This window comes from Serinus canaria, chromosome 1A (genome assembly GCF_022539315.1).
Source record: "Serinus canaria isolate serCan28SL12 chromosome 1A, serCan2020, whole genome shotgun sequence".
NCBI classification, from domain to species: Eukaryota; Metazoa; Chordata; class Aves; order Passeriformes; family Fringillidae; genus Serinus; species Serinus canaria.
The window spans coordinates 48,849,357-48,868,959 of NC_066314.1; the positions used below are offsets into that span (position 1 = coordinate 48,849,357).

Sequence of the window (19,603 nt, forward strand, 5' to 3'; positions counted from 1 at the left end):
GAGTCAGTGCAGTGCTCCTCAGTGAGGAACAAGCATCTCCTGATCCTCTTCACTTTGCCCTGGCCCACCCACAGAGAGCAAAGTGGGCTCACCTGGAAGACGGTGACGATGGCCCAGAGCAGGGAGTCGAAATTCTTCCGGTCAGGAACTGTATCTCCTGTGTCTGTCCTGAGGCTGAACTTGCAACCAAAGATATGCATACCCAAGATGCTTTGGAACAAGATGATGTAAAATATAAATATTTCTGCCACCACAATGAACTCATCAGAGTCATTCTCTTCTCATGAAAATCTAATGCAACATCACAGAAGCAAGGGGTACAGCAACACAATCAGACCACTGGGAGCTATCTGTGAAGAAGGAACTACATATTGCAACCCTGTAGGTCACCAAAAGTTTTGCTTTCTGTCTCTTCTGACTCAGAGCTCATATATTCCCTCCAACCTGTCAGTCAGATCTGTCCTTTCTATTGTCCTTTTTGCTCTCATATGTCCTCATCTTGCTATCAGGGCATCCATGGCATGCACAGACAAACTTTTTTGGTTGCTTCCTGCTGCTCTTCTGCCAGAATCAGCCTCCAGACTGAACTGCTGCTGTAGCTAGTGCTGATTAGCAGGAGACTTCACCTATCCTGTAATGGGACATTATGCTTAATGTCTGCATTTGCTGGCAGTATTTCACCACCCCATCCAGGCCAAAATCCTCAGCTGCTGAATCCAATTTAAGGCAGGGGCAAGTTCAGCCCTTATGAAAACATAAATTTTTGTCAGTACTGTCTTGGCCTGGAGCAATGGGCAAGATGAGTTATGCAGTCACGCTCTGAAGCTGCTGTCCCCGTGAGCCACACAGTGCCGCTCCAGCACACCGTGAGTTGACTGCCTGCTCACCTGAATATGAAGATGAAGAGCATGAGGAGCATGCAGAAGGTGGCTACGTTGTCCATAGTCTTCATCAGCACCACCAGCTGTCGGCGCAGCGCCGGCATGAACCGCACCAGCTTCAGCACGCGGAGCAGCCGGAACGTCCTCAGCACGGACAGGCCCCCGTCTGCCTGGCCAATGATCTCCCAGATGCTGTGGTCCAGAGAGACACGGCAAGGACAAGGGACAGCACAAAATACAAGTGAGCAAAAGAAGAAAACAAGGACTAACAATGCTAAGTGTTCACTTAGGCATTGGCAGTATATGGGAACGTGCCCCTTGCTGACGGAGTGACAAAACTATCTTTTGTTCCCTTAAAAAGGAAATAAGCCTAGAAGTTTCTCTCCTCAATTAGGTGAAATGACATCTCATAGGACCTGGGGGACTTCACCTCAAACTTAAGGATAGCTAATTGGACAGGAGCCAAAAAGTCCCACCTGAGCAATTTCTTAGAAGAGAACAAAGAAACTATTCACTTTTGTGAGGTGTTTTACTAGGGGAAGGAGGACCTCTTGCACCTGGATTGGTTTTTCTCTGTAAAGAGTTTTGTTATTTTGCCTTTTATTAGAACCTTTTTATTTCCAACACTACCACAGAAGCCATCCTGCTGATTTTATGCCTTCTAAGGTAGCTGAGCTATCTTGGGTGTGAAATAGATCTCCAAGAGCTTATGAAACCTGGCTCGAGGAGACCCCTATTTCAGCAGTACAAAGGGATGAGAGAGAAAATCTGTCTGAGCAAGGCAGAAGTATGAACTACAGACTTATCCTTGCATGTTGAAAGCTGCATTTATGCCTTAAGAACATGAACGGGGCAGTACATGTTGCAGGAATGAAGAAAGGTTTGCAGCATCAAATTCCAGCAAGACAAGTTCTTTTATCACACTTTAAACCTTTGTAACATCTTCAATTTGTGCATTTTCAAAATATTTCACAGCTAACATTTGCTGTGAACTTAACAAGGCAGTTGCAACTGCCTCCACTCTACAGAGGAGAGAACTAAGTGACAGAAATGTAGTGTGGCTTCCATAGCACCAACACCAAGCATTGGGAAAAGACATCTTGGTCTCCCAATCCTTGGCCTTGTGCATCAGCCCAGCTCCTCTCAGTGTAGCTGCTAAATCCTTTTTGAAATACTCTGCAAGCTCTGTAGTACTCTTTTCTGTGTGTATTTCAGCTGATCCCCAAGGCCCTTGTCACCTGATGATGACGATGATACTGTCAAAGATGTTGTAGGGGTTGCGAAGGTAATCAAAGAGACCAAAAGCAGCAAGTTTCAGGATCATCTCCAGGGCAAACATGCTTGTGAAGACAACATTGCTGATCTCCAAGATGTTGGTCAATTCCTCTGGCTAGAGAGAATGCAAATTCAGAGAGTCAGAACTGAAAGAGCCCTGAAATTACAGAAAATAAAGTGTTACCATTCCCAGGGAACAGGGTTTGTAGGGAGTTGCAAATTTTTCTGGGTGAGACTAGAGTGGAGCTGGATAGCAACACTTGCACTCCAATTCCTTTCCTTTCCAATTTCATCATAGATTAGATGTCTAACAACTTTTTTTACTAGAGGCAACCAGGAGCCTCACAGCCATTCACACAGCCAAGGCTGATCAAGCATCTCCTACATCCCACCTCAGATCCTGTCCCCTGGCTAAAGGCTGCTTTACTTTGGGCAAAGAACTTGAGTATTTCTTGAAGGAGAGAAAAACTGGTTGATTTGCAGTCAACCTCTTCCTTCGAGAATTTCTTCTGAGATTTCCACAGGTAGCTGGCCCTTTTTTTTTCCCCCTCCCTGAAATTTTGAAAACATGCCCACAAGGAAGGTCTCTCCCCATGGTCTGCAAAATTGCTGGTTTGCTGAAGGGTGGCCTTTGCACTGGCCATGCCTGTTACCCATGCAGCTGGTGGAAAAAGAAGTGAGGGAGGAATGCAGTTCTGGTTCTGGCCCTCTGCCTGAAGCTGGGGTCTGCTTTAACCTCTGCTCTGAGGGACCAATATTCTTCCAGGTGAACAACTGATCTGGAAACTGCTCCTCACACCTCTGGCTTCCCATGCCCTTTGTTAATTTCTTGCACTCCTCATTTCAGCTTTTTATTAAAATAGTCCATGTCTTTAAAATGAAAAAAGGTGGAGATGGATCAATTTCCATCCATAGTTACATCTGAAAAGCAAAACCACCATGAAAATGATGGAGAGAAGAGTGGAAATAAGAGAAGAGAGAGAAGGAATGAGCAAGTTCATGTGGGAAGGGAGAGATGAAGATGATTTCACCAAGGCCCAGCAGTAACAATTGCTGAGAACATGAGGTCTGTATGTTAAACTGAGATGCCTATTTCAGTCTGAATCAAACCACTATGTCAGTGAAAATAAGCAATGCAAAAAAGCAACAGGTTGTGATGATGGCTTATCCTCCTCTCTGCTTTCCATACATTCTCTCGTGCTCTTGTAGGGAGCAACTGATGTTTGAAAAACCACGCTTGCATCTTGCTTGTGGAAAAGGTCACCTGTTCCTCTGGCTCTCCTTCTCTCCTTGACATCTGTTTCCCTAGTCAATCCTCACCTGTTAATCTGTTTCTAATGGACCATCAATCAGCCCCAGCAAAGCATTCTTCCTAGACAGAGGGACAGGAAAGACTAGGCAGAGAAAGAAAGACAGAAAGAAGGGATAAGCAGATATAAAAGCAGAAAAAGAGAAATCAAAAACAAAGCTGGAAAAAAAATTGAACTAGCACCCACAAGAAGAAGAGAATTAAAGAGTTGTTTTAAAGAGCATAGCAAAGAAGTAAATGCTCGGAAAGGAAGAGCAACACAAAAGAAATTAACTCAGGAAAAAAAAAAAAAGAAGTGATAAAGAGGAGCCAGATGGAGAGGCACTAAGGCAGATCCAGCACTGCAGTCGTTTCTGGAGACAGAGCTAATTTGACAGAGTGCAAAGAGCCATCAGCTGGGGGCCAAGGCTGCAGGGTGGGGCTCACCAGGGCTTGTGTCCTGTGTGGCAATGTCCTTGTTCCTAGGGTGGTGTGGCTGGGAGTGACAATGGACGAGGCAGGTGTCTGGGACTCTTCTCTGGCCTGGGATGTGAGAACTTGATGAAGAGGATGAGCAAAGGGGAAAACTGGTTCTCTCCTTTTCTTCCTACCAACACATGGGCTCTCCAACACAGTGGATGTGTCACCTTGCAACTGTGAGATCTCCCCAGGCTTCCACAGACAGCATTCAGGCATTCAGCACCTAAACCCTTCCTCCTCCCAGGTTTACCTAGAAACTGTACATTGAAGAATCCCCAAGGAAAGAACTGAGCTCAAGGCTACTTTAGTCCAAGAAAAAGAAAGGAACACCAGAAAACTCCCCTCAAGCAGTCTGTTCACATTGCCAAGAGAGGACAGACTGATTTACCCACCACACTAGAAGTGAAACTTGAACATTATGGGAACTGAGTATTGGGGTAAGGAGGATAGCTTGAAGGGGCAGAGATCCCAGGGGGCAAGACACGTCCAGATCCAGTGTTTTAACCAGAATGGTTAATCTATCCTGTGTATGGGTCTCTTTCCCAATCCATGAAACGATCTAATTCACATCTTTGTGGAATAAAGTCCCCTGTCTCTAACAAAGTAGATCAAATACTGAGAGTAAAAGATATGATTCAGATTTATTGCAGCACTCCTGTCCCATGATCAGAAACTAGAACTGGGGCAATAGAGGGCAGCAGCTCAGCTTTTTTCTCCCTTTCAATTTCTTACTAACTTAGGAGCTCTTTTGCCAGATTTGACTGAAAATATAATTAGTCCATTATCTGGCAGCAGACAGAAACTCCTGTATCAGAGGAAAGGCTAAGAAAATACAAATCCCCATGATGCCCCCGCAGAAAAAAGTTTCTCCTAACCAGGAGTAATTTTGCAACTGTCTAGAAACTGAAGAGTAATTGATGTGACCTATGCAGACCAGCCCTACTGAACCTACACATCACTGCCTCTGTGGTGAGATCACGAAAAAGGAATATTCCATAAAGAGATCTCTCCAGCCTGTCTATTTTTACTCACAATTTCAAAGTCACTTGGCAATAATTAGAAGAGCCAGAAAAATCAGCTATAGAACATCCCAAATTTTACATAAGTTTAATCACCACCCCACAACCAATGCAGGATGACATGATTTTTATACTCTGGTGCTACAAGGCTGAGGTAATGTGGTTTCATCACCACTCCAGGGAGACTGCTCCATCCTCACTAAACATCACTATGATGAGCTGGCTTGGACATTTGCTGAATGTTTCTGACAAGGAGCAAATAACAAAAAGAGAAGCAATAACTGTAAAATACAAACTTGTGAATGCAATAAATGCTGGTACAAAGTGAAATCACACAGGCTAAAGGATATGAGGATACTGATCCACATGATGGTTCTAGTTAGGAAACAGGGGATCATCACCTACTCCACACGTAGAGACCTTATAAAGTACTGATCTGATGTATGAAGGAAAACTCTAAGTAGATACTGGAGAAGATAAACCAAGTCACTCAGCTGTCTAAAATGGCTGCTAATGGCAGAGAGGCTTGAGTCCAACAGGCCATTCAAGAAATACATGATGAGAAAGGCGGTCTGGGAGATTCAGCTGGGACAAGCTTTTCATTCTCATGCTGAATAAGGGAGAAAAGTCAGCAGCACCAGACCCACTGTGAATATTAAGAAAAAAATAAGCTCTTAAAAGAATTCTTCTGGACAGCCAAAAGAATCTAATATTTTCTACACTGGATTTTAAAAATAGACATTTCAAAATAGAGGCAGATCTGAAGAACTGCTAAAACTATTTCAAGCAGGACAAAGCTTGATATGATGGGGCTTGGCTTATGCAATGTCTCAGCAATATCTAAAGGCCTAATACTGAGAATATTACATGGTATATTGCAAACTGATGGATTTAAATAACACAGCTATTTACAAATGGTATGTCCCAAATATCTTGTTATAAGATCATGGATTAAAAATGACTCATAGAAATGCAGTTTCTCCTAAAATGAGTTGACTTCCCTCACAAGAAATATATATGCAGATGGAAGCTGCCTTGGCCACACAGTCAGGACTGGATGAATAAGCCAAACTAAGCCAAAATCCAAGGTCATTTGAATATGAGTAAAGTTATTTGAGTTGCTGAGGTTAAGTCTCCTGGAAGAAAACCACCATGAATATTAAACCCCTGAATTATAACAAGCGGTTTAAATTCATGTCTTTCTGTCTGTTGGTCAAGACTGGGCAGCACTCATGCATGTGCTCTGTCCCCTGAGTTCCTGTGTTTATAAGCCTGAAACTTGTGCCTCACCCCTTAACCTGATGGCTGTGGGTGCTTTGGTCAGCTTGCTGGTGAACAGCCCATTAAAAAGTGGAGTGGCAAGGTGCTGACACACGTGCCATGAGCTGCCTAGACAGGTATGTCCCCAGAGAGTGGCTGGGCTTGTGACAGCCCATGTATCAGAAAATAAAAGCTCAAGAGGTCCCCATAGGCATTAGCTCTGGGTCAGAAGACATCATATGATGAGATAGCTGAAGCAATAGAAGCTTCTTCATTCATAGGATGGTGTCACCCAGCAAATGACAGATCCTGGTGGGCAGAGGGGCTTTGCTGGATTTCATTCTGTGAAAAATTATGCTTTTGGGAGAAAAGACAACAGGGAAAAGAGAAAGAAAGGAGAAATAAGTAGGCAATGAAGCACCAGTCTAAGATGTACTGATGGCATGGTCTGAGAAAAACTTGAGGAGACCAAAGGGAGGTACAAATGTCTGAACTAACTGCTGACAGAAAAGAACTCAAAATTCATGGTATGTCCCAAATATGTTTTAGTTTTCTTGTGCCAGGATAAAAGAATTCAGTGCACATTTTGAATAAACAGGCTGCACTACATTTTTCAGTTATGATCAGTTTGGCTGACAGCTCTTTTGGTAGAAACAGCATGCAGGGTCATAAGTTTTTCCCAACTACCTATGGATAAAAAGTGATAGTACAATTGTAAAGACTGTTATTAAGAACCTGCCACTAGAAACCCCAAGGCTGCAGAGGCAGATTCTACTCTGCTGCAGGCTGTACAAACACAGCAGTGGCGTCCTAGAAGGGCTTAAATCTGCACATACAATAGCCAGAACATGAGAGCAAATTCTCTATCTCCAGCTCAAGTATTCTTCTGTCAAACTATTATTCACGCTGTGTCCATTAAACCAGGATGAACAATGGCTCTCCCTGCTTAGTGATCACATCTTTAAAATACCAGTGGGCAGTTTTCAAATTGTCCTGGGCTCCAGCCCTTAGTCATCTCTGTGCTACGTGATAAATACTCTGCTCTTTTTTATCTATTTCCATGAGTCAACCCCTCCAGCGTCTTCTTCATTCTCCTCTCTTCTGGGCTCCTGCCAGTATTTTTCTGGTACTGAAGCAGCCAGTGCAGTTTTGAATTCTGGGATCAAATTAAGGTGTCACAGCCTTGTATCAGAAACTAGCTGGGCTTTGAAAATTGGTTTAAAGCTTGACACGTGGGTGGGATCCAGACATCTGAGGCTTCAAATACTGCCTCAGACACTGTGTTGCCTCAAACAGGGAATTTAAGATACTCTGGGTCTGAAGGTATCTTCATCCTGATACAGCACAGGACAAATCTGAGTGCCTTGCTTGAACTGGGCTCGCTGCCTGTCTCTTTGCTGCCTGAGACTGTGCTCAGGACTAGACTTCACCTTGGCTCCAGAGCTTCAATACAGTCAGCATCTCAGTAGTGCAGCAATCTCTTATTTTGTGATCTGGGCAGACACATGGAGTAAATCTTGGTCACATTCAGACTGGCAGCATAGATCAGAGATGTGGATGTGCAGCATGAACTATTCAATGCAAAGTGCAGCAGAGCTACCAACCAGCAATGCAGATGCAAGGTCATGGGCATGCTTAACCCCTTCTGACGCTGGCACTGCACACCACAGTGCAGACACAGCCTCTGTCTCCCAGCTATAAAATGAGGGCACACAATTCCTCTCCATCTCACAGGTCTGTCATTAGGATAAAGTGTACGGCTGACTCAGAGCTGCCTGCAAACTACTGGTATGAAAGTCAAGCCTGTGCCCACACCTGCTGCTTGTGTCTGACCTATCTATCACTTCTTACTTTCAGGGTAAAGGAAAGGCTCAAGCAGCCTAAGCCCCCAAAGTGACTGGAGATTGGAGGTGGTGCCTTTCCTAGACTTCTTGTATAGATAGAATGTGCTCAGACATCTCTTAATTAAGTTGGGAAGGCTAGCAAGCTGATGAATTTGAATTGAGATGCTGGTGAAGTGCCTCTGACATCCCCAGAGGGCACATTAAATTAACCACATAGACTAAGGATTCAGTAAGCTAATGAAGAGAGAAACGAGTGAGAGAGATGAGGAAGATAGAAGAGATGAGGATGACAGAGAGAGAAGCAGACAGAATGTGGAAACACGGCAAAATAGAAAAACAGTGGGATGAATGACCAGGGAGGAGGAAAAGAAAGGCATTGAAAAGAGGTGAGAGGAAAATACACACAGAGAGAGAAAGCCATTAAGTACAGGTATAAGAAAGTAAGAGACCCTGCAAGATCCTGAGGCTTTCTCCAATGTCATGCTGGGACAATCTGTCCTGGAGTCTGAGGTCCAAATTGCTCAGTCTCTGCCTCCACCAAGTTGCATCAGCTGCTTAGCAAGGCCATAACCCCCAGCAGGAGGGGGGAGGCTACACTGCGCACCCTGTGCCCTGAGGTGCTTTACCTGTTCGTGGTGCTCAATGCCCATGCTGATGGTGTTCACTAGGATTGCAATCATGATCCCACGGTTGAAATACTTGCTGTCCACAATCACTCGAAGCTTGACCCTCACTTCTCGCCACATGTCACTGCAGAGCTTCAGCCGTCCTCCTTCTTCCAGTTCCTCCTCCTTCTCCAGCGCCGAGGCTCCCTGGTCCTCTTGGCTGCCCTCCCCCTCCCCCTCGCTGGCTCCTCCATCCTCCTGGTCTGAGCCAGCGCTATCCAGCACTGAGAGACTTCTGGATGCCTCGTGCTCTGCCCGGTGGCATCGGGGGCAGTTGGTGGGATCAGAGGTTGCTGTCACGGCGATGGGCTGGACTAAGCCCTGAGGAGGGCAGCCAAGAGAGTTGTGCTGCTGGCAAAGCCCTGGAAAGAGAAATGGTGCTGCTTGAAGAAGGAGGATACGAAAAAGGCATTCAAAGTGGACACCTGCTTGGCTCCTGGGTATTTAGCCAGGGTAACTGGGCTTTTTAGCTGTGAGGATGATTAAATACTGACACACCATCTCAAGGGCAGCAATGGGAGCTGTTGCCATTGGGGGCTCTATGCTGACAGGCTGCGTCTCCAAAACACACAGCACTGTTCAGCTTGCCTGTGATTATGCTGAATGGGGTTCATGTCTATCCGAGAAAGAACTGCTTTGTCTCATGCAGAAATCATAGCTTGAGACTCATGAGCTTGTGTTAAGTGGGACCTGAGGGGAAAAGTGGTCATGAGAGCTTCTTTTGGCCTGAACTGCTACAAGTGGGATCTGAGAACCCCCAGGCTGAACTGAACTCTCTAAATCAGAGAAACTACATTAGCAAAGCATCTCGAGAAGCCAGAAGAGGTAACACAGGAACACTTCCTCCTGACAGTGTGCACTATGAACCAGAGAAATCGAAATTTGTCTTCCTCAATCCTCCATTTTTGCCTGGAAGATCAAATGGACACTGGGGGAAATGAAGCAATTAATTCATTAACAGAGTGCACGAAGCCTGCGGAAACTTTTCTCCTAGCGAGTAAAGAAAATGAAAGTTTGAGTATGCAAGACACGCTGAAGGAAAATCTGCCTTTTTGGTTGTTAATGGGCGCATAACTTAGGAAAGGCAGCAGCAGGCAGTTAATACTAACTCTATAAAACTATTTTTACAGTGACTTTTCCAGCCAGGAACCCAATTTAAATGATATCTCACGTCTAATTTTACGCAACAGCATCTGCTGCCATCAAGAGAAATTGTCTCCATTGTCCTTGCATATCAACCAGACTTCTTCAGCATCACTCCTTACGTTCAGGCGACACCTTATTGCAATTCAACTCTCTTTGCCTCTCTCTTGAGGTCTGGAAGCAACTCGGTTTGGGAGGAGAGCTCTGGGAGACCTTCTGTGCCACCAAGTCCAATCCTTTGCCCCACTCTGTTGTATCCCCTAATTCTTCTCTCTCCCAAACTGCTATCAACACCTGGCTATACCAGACATGGAGCCCTTTACAAGCCTCAGTGTCTTTATCTCTTTATCGTCTCTGGATTTCAGATCTGGATTATCCATGCTCCCTTCTGGCCAGCCCTGTTTCATTCCCATTCTTGCCGGTCACCCCCACCTTGCTGGTCTGGTGCGCTGGCTGCAGTGCCATGCCCAGCAGCCAATGTTAATTCTAATTCTGTGTTTTATAGGCACAGGTCCTTTGGCAAGCTGGCACAGGGAGACGCTCCCAGTTCCTGTCACATTTCCACTATGGGCATTTCCAGCTTTACCCACGCAATCCTTACTGTGGTGCCTCTGGCTTTTCCTGCTGCCGCTGGGTTTGGCAGGGCCGGGCTCCTGCCCGTGGCGCCAGCTCTGCACGCTGTTGTAGAGCCCCAGGGTGCGGCGCTTGGCCTTGCGCAGGATGTGGCAGACGTACTGGAAGATCTCCTCGTAGCAGTCGCCCGGCTCCATGTAGCTGGCAACCGTGCTGGAGGACAGGTACCGGGCCCTCTGCTCCTGCATCAGCTGGTGCTCCCGCTGCTTGGTCTCCGAGAACTGCGTGGCGATGACCACCAGGCACAGGTTGATCATGAAGAAGGAGCCCACCTAGCAGCAAAAGAGAAGGGACCAATGTCAGCAAGAAAAAGAACAAGTGGGAGCAGGAATGTAAGAGGAGAGACGAGGGGAAAGTGACTGGGGGCAGACAGAGGAGTAGGAATCAGTCTGCATATGGAGAAGAGGTTTCAGAGAAAGCCAGGAGTGCATGAGCTTGGTTTTGAGAGCACACTCAACATAATTTCCATTAAGAATATAAAGCTATGAATTGAAATTCAGTAAATAGGTCCAACTTTCAGGAGGTTTCAGGACCCTTAGCAATCACTTATAAGTTACACAAAAACGGTTTAATGAAAACTGGACTATATTTTCCCCTCTTCTTTGTGTTAAATAGAAGGCAGGAGACAAAGAACCAGTTTGGTTGATTTCTCCTCTACTAATTAATTTACCACTGGAAAAAGCCACTTATAGTCTCCACCTCTTGGAAGAAATGTCAGTATTCTCAGATCATTTTAATGACATACTATTATATTTTGGGCATACTATTGATTTCTACCATTTGCACCGTCATTCTTCATATAGGGAGATGGGGCTTTCCTGAAATGAGTGAGCTTTTGAAATCAAAAAAGATTTTACAAATAAAATACGTCCTTTTTTAGAAGGACACTGAGTAGTCTGATAAAGCCAGACTTCCTTGCTTATTTTCTATTCTTCTGCTACATGACATATCATATTAGCTCTTCTTTAACTTGTCCTCTGGCCTACATAGGCTTCTCATTTCAAACACAAAAGCTGTAAAAAACACACTCCCAGTTTTTTAGAAAGAGCAAACAAAATGCCCAAGTTCTCCCTATTCTCCATACAGAAGCCCGAATGTCTGCCAGGCTTAATTTAAAACTTGCATGTTCCCTTTAAACCTCAGTTTCCCTATTTATAAAATGGAGCAAGCATTGCTTTGTGCTGAGAGTTCCAGAGGCAAAATAAATTCACCCTGTGTTACATATCATGAAATTAGAGATTAATTTCCACCAGGGATAGATAGATAGATAGATAGATAGATAGATAGATAGATAGATAGATAGATAGATAGATAGATAGATAGATAGATAGATAGATAGATAGAGGATAAATCCTGGGCTTCCATATGATGAGAATTTCATACATAAAAGGGCTAGTATCTACATTCAAAATAATTTTCAAAGGCTGTGACACCTTGATTGGTGCTTACTCCTGGCAGAGCTGTGTCAATAGGGCATTGATAAAATGCAGAGCCTAAACTCAGCCTAAACTCTGAACAAACACTCTGCATCTGCAGTGCTCTGAAACCGGCTCTGTGGGGCAGCCCCTGGGAGGAGATTAAACACCAGCTCAAGATTTCTGCTTCCCCTGGACCTGTGAGCATGCCTGCTAAGTGGCACCCTGGCACCAGTTTCTCCTGTGTGAACCCACAAAGGACCCATCTCCCCTCACTGTCCCTCCTTTGCAAGCAAATAGCTCTGACAGAGAGCAGGATTCAGTCCTGACCTTGTCTTCACAAGTCTCCTCTCCGGTAAAGCCTTTCCAGCAAAGAAGACAGAGCAGGTGAAGGTGCTGATAACCTGACCCCAGTGCTTATGAATGGAAAAAGGGTTTATTTCAGCAAGTACCTCAGAGCTTGTGTTACCTATCCAAGCAGCCTTTCCCTCAGTTCATAGCCCTTACTGCCCCCCTCCCCAGCTTGCCCTTCTGGGTGACCCTTTCTCTTAGACACAGGTGCACTTTGTTCAAAGGGGACGTGTCCCTGCTAACATCTCAATAACCCTTTGAAACATGAAGCTCTTTCCAACCAGATTCAACATAAGGACAATAAAGTATCTCAAAATAAAGGGCTTTTTTCCCCCTCCCCTCCTCCTCTCAGCACCCTTCAAAGCTGTTCTAATTCTGTTTCCCTTCATCACCCTTCTCTTCTCTTTCCTTCCCCCATATTTCAGCCTATTTTTCCTTCAGCTTCTGCATGAAGCCTTGAAAATTAAAATAAGGCCTCGTTCAGATTCCTTTGCCTTCACCCAACATTTTCCCTAGTCTGTGATGTCTTGCATGTTTTATTTTAACTGATGAGCCTATTACTGGGAATCCAAACCCTTCTCTAATGCACTCTGCTCAGCAGCATGATACTCACCCAGGCTTTCCCTTTTGGTTGTGTCCCTCAGCTGGCACTGAGTGAGGCAGGGCAGGGAGGTGGACACCAGCTGTGTGAGCATTTCTGGAACACCACTTGTGACACTGCCCCATACTATGCAACCTCCCACAACCCACAACCCCCAAACAACAAGCAATTAGGGCTTGCCACACCCTCTCTCTGGGCCACAAGAGGAAGGGCTGAGGGCTGAGATGCCTCACCAGGACTGCACTGTCAGCTTAGGGTTGACTCTGGAGAGAGGTTCAGGTTCACACACCCCTGAGCCCTGTCCTCACAGGCACTGTTTGCTGCCATCTCCCACCAGATGAACAAAAAGGTAGGGAGTGAGAGGACTGGATTTGGGAACTACTCCCCAGTCCTTATTCTTTTAGCTAGAAACATCAAACACAAAGCAAATTAGCTTAGCTAATCCTTAAAACCACAGGCTAGTCCATAAACTCTTAGTCTCTTCTGAGCCTGGCACTCCCTCCCAGCTAGGAGAAGGACAGGAAGGGTCCCAGAAGGCTCCTCATTGAGTGATTCATCTCAGCTGGCTGAGCAGAGAGATGGAAAGAGTCAGACAGGGAATCAAAGCATTTGAGAGAAGCAGATGGAGACCCTTGATTCTGAGTCCTAACACTGGGTCCTGTTCAGCCCTGAGACTGAGCTGTGCTTTGATAAAGCAGATCCTGGCCTCATTCAACCCAAAGTTCAAGCCCCATCTCTGGAATATCTGCCAAAATCTGACTAGTACTGCAGATCCTGACTTGTCAATTACTTTTACTGCTTATGCCTGCATATCCAGCTTGCTTTCTGAGGCCCACATGTGTTAGCATGGAGCCCTTCAAGGAGCCCCTGAGTGCTGCAATGCAGATGCCAGTGTAAGAGTTCAGAAGAGCTTGCTCCAGTCCAGGAGCCATAGCAGTGGCCAAGTAGCTGGAGAAGTGTCAAAGAGACACCTGGACCTCAAGCAGGAAAACCCAAGGGAAACACTGACCCAAGGGCAGGAATCAGTCCTTCCTTCATGTCATATCCACGATCTCTGGTCAAGTAGGAAGCTTTTTAAAACCTGCTGAACACATGAAATGCTTTTCCCAGGTCATTCTACAAGGCCATTCAAGAGTGCCACAGTCAGTCAGCACCCTTCCCCTCCGAGAAGCACATCTATGCAGGATTTCTAACTCTGCTGAGAGTGTATCCAGGTGGTGGAGCCTTCTTCCTGCCATATGAGCAGTAGCAGGTAATGCCCTCATGTAGGTGTTTGCAGATATCATTGTGGGAAAGAAGTCATAGATGAAAGCACAGCTCTAGACAGAAGCTGCAGAGATCCAGCCCCAGAAGAGCAAGTCTGAGACAAGGCTAGAATGTGAGTGGAAAAGCAAAGAGTCAGAGCTTAAAGTACAACTGTCAGAACAATCCTGCTTAGAAAGCCAGGCCTTCCAAGCTCCTCCGAGAAGGAGGGAAGGATAAAGGCGGGGAGGGCTGTACTTCATGAGACTTAAAGAAGAGTTATCATTTCTATATGAAGATTCAGATAGAAAATGCAGCCAAATTATATTAAGTTAGACATGGTGGCATTGCTATGTGCAAAAGATGCATCACATGCCAAGAAAGTAGCAGGAAGGCTAAATACTTCCTTGGCCTAACTCCACCAAAGGTAAAGAAAACATTCCACCCAGCATAGGACTCCTTTGTTCTCAGCAGTGCCCAAAGTAACCTGAGATTCATGTTCTCCTGTGTTTGATAGAAATAAACATATATGGCTTCTGCAAATGAGGAGGGAGTGTCTAGAAATGTCAATGACACTCTGCAGTAACATCTCAGGTGGAGTGCTTAATTGAGGGTTTTCGGTTCCTGCAAATGCAAAGACACAGTTTGAATCACTGTGAATCCACATGACGTGAGCCAGCACTAAAAGGATACTTAGAAACCTAAAATACACTGACAGAACTTATTTAGTTTGAAATGCGGGGGAAGGGCAGTTTCTGGAATTGGCCTACAAAGGACTGGGTATGTGTGCCCCAGTGGTTAAACACTGACCCTGCACAGTTCTTCCTGGCTCTGGGAGAGACTGGGGCTGTGGGACAAGGAGTAAAGTCTGTGTCTAAGTGCATATTCTACAAATTGGGGTATCCTGACCATGCTGCTCAAAGTCAGAATGCAGGTGGATACTAAATATTTATTGCATTTTGGGGTATATGAACAAAATTCATGGGAAATTATTATTTTCTGAACTCCCAAAAAGCAGGAGATGTCCAGTTTGCCCTTGAGAACAGAGCCTGTGGAAACTCCCCCCCATCATCCCATTCTGTGCAATCACATCTCTGCACTGTCTCTTGGGGACTCTTCAGCAACAAAATAAAAGCAACATTCCTTAAGGTGTATTTCACCTCTGCTGTCCAGGTTCATGCTTCAGCCCACAGGGAGTGTCATATTCCTGTTTTTATCTCCTTGTCTTTCCTTTGTGAGAATAGAAGACTGTAAGGCAGGGTGAAATCAAGGATATAGTAAGATTTTTTTAAGTTGTCTGACCTGAATGGGCCAATAGATTTTTTTTCTTTTGGGCCACCCTCCATATGTACAGGCTGCAGAATTTCTCACAGAAATTTATTAAAGTCTTCTTTATCTCAAGTCATTGCATGCCAGCTTGAATGTAAACTAGATCCTGTATTAGGACAGCCTGTTAGTGTTACTAGGTGACTGCTTCTAGAGATCCTATTTCCTGAAGAGCACGGCCCCATATGACAAGATGAAGATCAGAGTCCTGGCCAGGTCCATTCATCCAAATGCACGTTGGCCTTGGAAATACACACTGAGGTCCTTACCCAGTGACCTGAAACTAAATTGCATCTACCATGTACAGATTTTATACTTCCCATAATTCATCCTATGTCTTTCCATTTCACTCTTGACTTTGGTCCCCCAGGTGAGCAATGTGCAAGAGCCTTCATAAAAACCACAATCCTTCCTTGTTAGAAACAGGATATTCCCTCCAAGAAAACACACTTATGCAAGGGAAGCCTGAGAAATGGGGAGGCAATGGCACCATGTTTCTCAGCTCTCCTCCCAGGTGCTGATAATGAATATCCTAGCAGAAAACCAACCTTCAAACTTCATTTGTATAAATCCACAGGGCTTATAAACTGCTTATTAAGTTCTCATTGCTGACACACTTCTCTCTTTCCATCCTATCATCCACAAGGGATCTCACACAGCCAGTTTATTTTGGACTGCTGACACTTTTGGAGCAGTAGCTCCTTTTCGTTCATGGTGAGGAAGTAATTCAGCATGACAGACCCCAAATCTAACAAAACGTGAATCTCAGACTCTGAACCTGATAAACCCAGGTGCTGCCAAAAGCTCCTCACTCAACATGGCTCAAAAATTACTCAAGAGCTTTATCTGTATAGAGACCTAGTAGAAGGGCAGTGAAATAATTGGCTTTTAAGTCAACTGGTTTGGGGAATTTACTTTGCAAAAAGATCTGCCAGTGACAATATTATTCTACACCAGCATGTATAACTTTAAAAATCAATCTTAGGTATATTTTTGAGTGAAGGCTAATAACTTGGCTGACAACTATATATGTGACCCTGCCTTAGACTCTTGGTGAAAATCAACTAGCTGAATTTCTGAAATTTCTAGAAGTTTGCTTCCCCAGTATCTATGTTGACCTAAGACCTGGTTTTTGTCAGCTCTTAGCTTGCATTGCTGACAAACAATTCATCAAACCTTATACTTACGATTATCAACAAGATAAAGTAGATAAAATTGTAGAAGGAATGGGCATCCATCACATAGTACATGATCTCCACCCACCCTTCAAGTGTGATCACCTGCAAAGACAAACAAGAGAAACAGGAGGGGTATTCCAGAGATCACTCCTCAGTGTATAACAAGCAGATACTGGCAGGACGGTTGCAACCCAAGAAAGGTGAGAAAAAACAATTCATTTCAACGAAACCAAATTTCCATTTTGGGAAATCAGCATGGTACTGCTTGGTGACACTGGCATGCTGTCAAAGCCTGTGAGATCATTCTAGTCCACAGCAGGAATATTTCATTAAAAGAGTTCATTTCCCTGGATCGCAGCAGGGGAAAACCCTCAGCAGGTTGCTGTGCCCCTTGGACTGGACACCGCGTACAGCCGGAGGAAAGAAAAAAGGCATGGATTTTAGCTCCCATCTGCAACACGTGCTGGGAAGTAAAAAAAAAAAAAAAAATTCCTTTACTATAGCTGTCTGGACTGGAGGGGAAACTGGTACAAGTCAGCCTGAAGGGTGGAGTTTATTTTGGCAAGCACATTCATGTGTGCAGTCTCCCTTACCAGGGGAGTTACGAGGCCCTTCCCTTTGCATCTCTCTCACACCCTGCAGAAACTACCCCTGGAGCCCAGAAAGACTGAGTTTGAAAAAGAGAAAGATAAGCTTGAGCCTTGTAAGGAGGCTAACTCAAGACTTACCTGAAATATGACAATCCAGGCGTAGCCGATGTTGTCGAAGTTGATGGCACCCTTGTGCGGGTTGGCGTTGCCTGTGCGGCACACGTTGTAGTACTGGTTCCAGTTCACACACATGCCACTGACATTAAACTCTTGCCGGACTGAATTGTAATAATAATAATCATCCTTGTCCAAACAACACTCATGGCCTCGCTCCTTCAGCGGGGGTATTTCGTGACAGCCCATAATTCCATTATCTCCTGACAGCGAGCAGATAAAGGGCATCTCATCATCTTCCTCTGGTTGGTAATAAGGGGGCAGGACAATGTCACCTTGTCTGCAAAAGAAGACACAGTCAAATTTCCTGTGACAAAGAGTTTCCTTTCTCTCAGTGATTCTGGTGGGGCTGGGAGCCCCCATTCTGACATAGGGACTGCACTGGGTGGGGAATTTCCAGGTTCATTGACTCAGGAGAAGGGGAGGAATGACAGGGCTCCTGAAAACCAGCAAATTTCTAGGGTGAGCCCCCAGTTTTCAGAGCTTTTCCTGCCATCAGATCACCCCAGGCCAAACTGCACAATCTGCTTGCAGATTTTTTTCATGGAGATGAAAAAATGCTGGAATGCAGAGATTTGCAGTCTGATACTCTCCCCATTAACATCAAAGCTAAATCAGGTGCAATGACATTCAGGAAGTTCATCAGGCTTTACTGTAATATGTTCATATATGTAACTGCTGATGGACATGTTTTATAACATTTGGTAGAGAACCTTCTGTACTTCTAAAAAAAAATCCAGTTCATGCATAATTAACAATGCACAGATAAGCCTTAAAATTCGGAAATGGAAAGATAAAATTGACTTAACCTTAACTTTGACTCCTCCTTGACAGCTGGCATTACGGGTGCAATGTTTTATGACAAGTTCATGTATTTTTTCCAAATAATGCAAGCACCTTCCAAATGCATGAATAATTAAAATCATCTATGCTTGCCTAGCTGGAGATGAGCTAATATCAGAAAAGTGAAAGGTGAAGATACAAAAAAAAAAAAAAAAAAGGATTAAGCTCTATCTGGTGTATTCCTTGCAGTGCTACAATGCACAACTTTCATGTTGTGCAAATGCAGGCTTTTTCACTAAGTGTCATTGGATGAGGACAGGTGTTGATGAAAAAGAAAAAGACAGGCTCTGATTGTTAACTAAGCAGGACTAAACTACAAAGGTATGTTGTAACTCATCCTCATCACTGGTGCATGGGCACCTTCATAACTGATTTCCCTAGTAATGGCCAGCCAAATATTTTCTAATATCTGTCATTGTGAAGGCTGTGGCCCCAATTCACTTCTCAGTTACATCAGCTCTGCATGGATATAATTACACTCATTAAAGAAGTGCTACTCCTGATTTACATAAAGGACAATCATCCTAAACAGTAGTTTTTCCCCAAGGAATAAATAAACACAGGAAGTGTCTGCTTTAAGCAGCTCCTACTCTGCAACTCCACTGCTGTTCTGCACATTGTATTTTCACACTTTTTTTTTCCAATTTGAGATGCTCTAAAGCTTCAGAACTGTTTAATCAGTTTAAACTGATCTACAGCTCTAGGTTTTCTTTAAGCAGTCTACACTGACAGCACGCCTGGGATTAGCATACGGTTTTAAGAAAACGTTTTAAAGCCTGAGATCTACTAAAGCCAGAGAGTCAACAAGAAGAGTGTGCTCTGAAACTGGGTAATCGGAGAATTCATGGAAGGCAGGAGCTTTTCCACCCCACTGCCTGTGGGAAGAGTAAAGCTGTGCTCTGCAGACTCCCCCCTGAACCCCCAAACAAATCTCAGATACCTGTAATTGACCCCTGTGTGGCTTCAGGCTCTCTTTGCCAGAAGTGTTCCTATGTTTCCCCACGAGTTTTTTGTCCCATTCAAACATTCATTCTTTGCTTTCAGATGCTCTCACTTCTACTAACCCAGCTGTGGGACACCTCTCCCACCAGCCCTCTATCCCTACCCCATGGCATTGGCCACATGCAATTCTACTCCTGAAGTTTTCTGGAAATTTCTCAGCGTCCCTCCAAAGGTAATGCACTACTGTTGAAACAGAGACTCCAGCTCCATTTTGGAGGCATCAGAGATGTTCCTGGATGCATCAGGCAGCACTATGGCTTTCTGTAAGACTCCCGTGAGCATTGTTTTCTGTCAAGAAGGAGCAGGTTCAGGATCTTTCGGCAGCGTGTGTCTGAGTTTCAGCTCTTTCTGGGTGTAGAAGCACCATCCTGTATTCCTAGGCATGGCTGGAGG

At 44.7% G+C, this 19,603-nt stretch overlaps 1 protein-coding gene across 1 annotated transcript in view; it reads right to left on the reverse strand.

Annotated features, from left to right (window-relative positions):
* The window catches only part of CACNA1I (calcium voltage-gated channel subunit alpha1 I), a 149,438-nt gene that overhangs the window by 31,028 nt on the left and 98,807 nt on the right, over window positions 1-19,603 (reverse strand). Inside the window, exons 5-11 of the mRNA XM_050969913.1 lie at window positions 17,330-17,645; window positions 16,611-16,703; window positions 10,457-10,760; window positions 8,674-9,074; window positions 2,120-2,271; window positions 888-1,073; window positions 93-210 (exon numbers count right to left, since the gene is read on the reverse strand). Coding sequence (XP_050825870.1) covers window positions 93-210; window positions 888-1,073; window positions 2,120-2,271; window positions 8,674-9,074; window positions 10,457-10,760; window positions 16,611-16,703; window positions 17,330-17,645 — 1,570 coding nt within the window. The remainder of the gene's footprint in view (window positions 1-92; window positions 211-887; window positions 1,074-2,119; window positions 2,272-8,673; window positions 9,075-10,456; window positions 10,761-16,610; window positions 16,704-17,329; window positions 17,646-19,603) is intronic.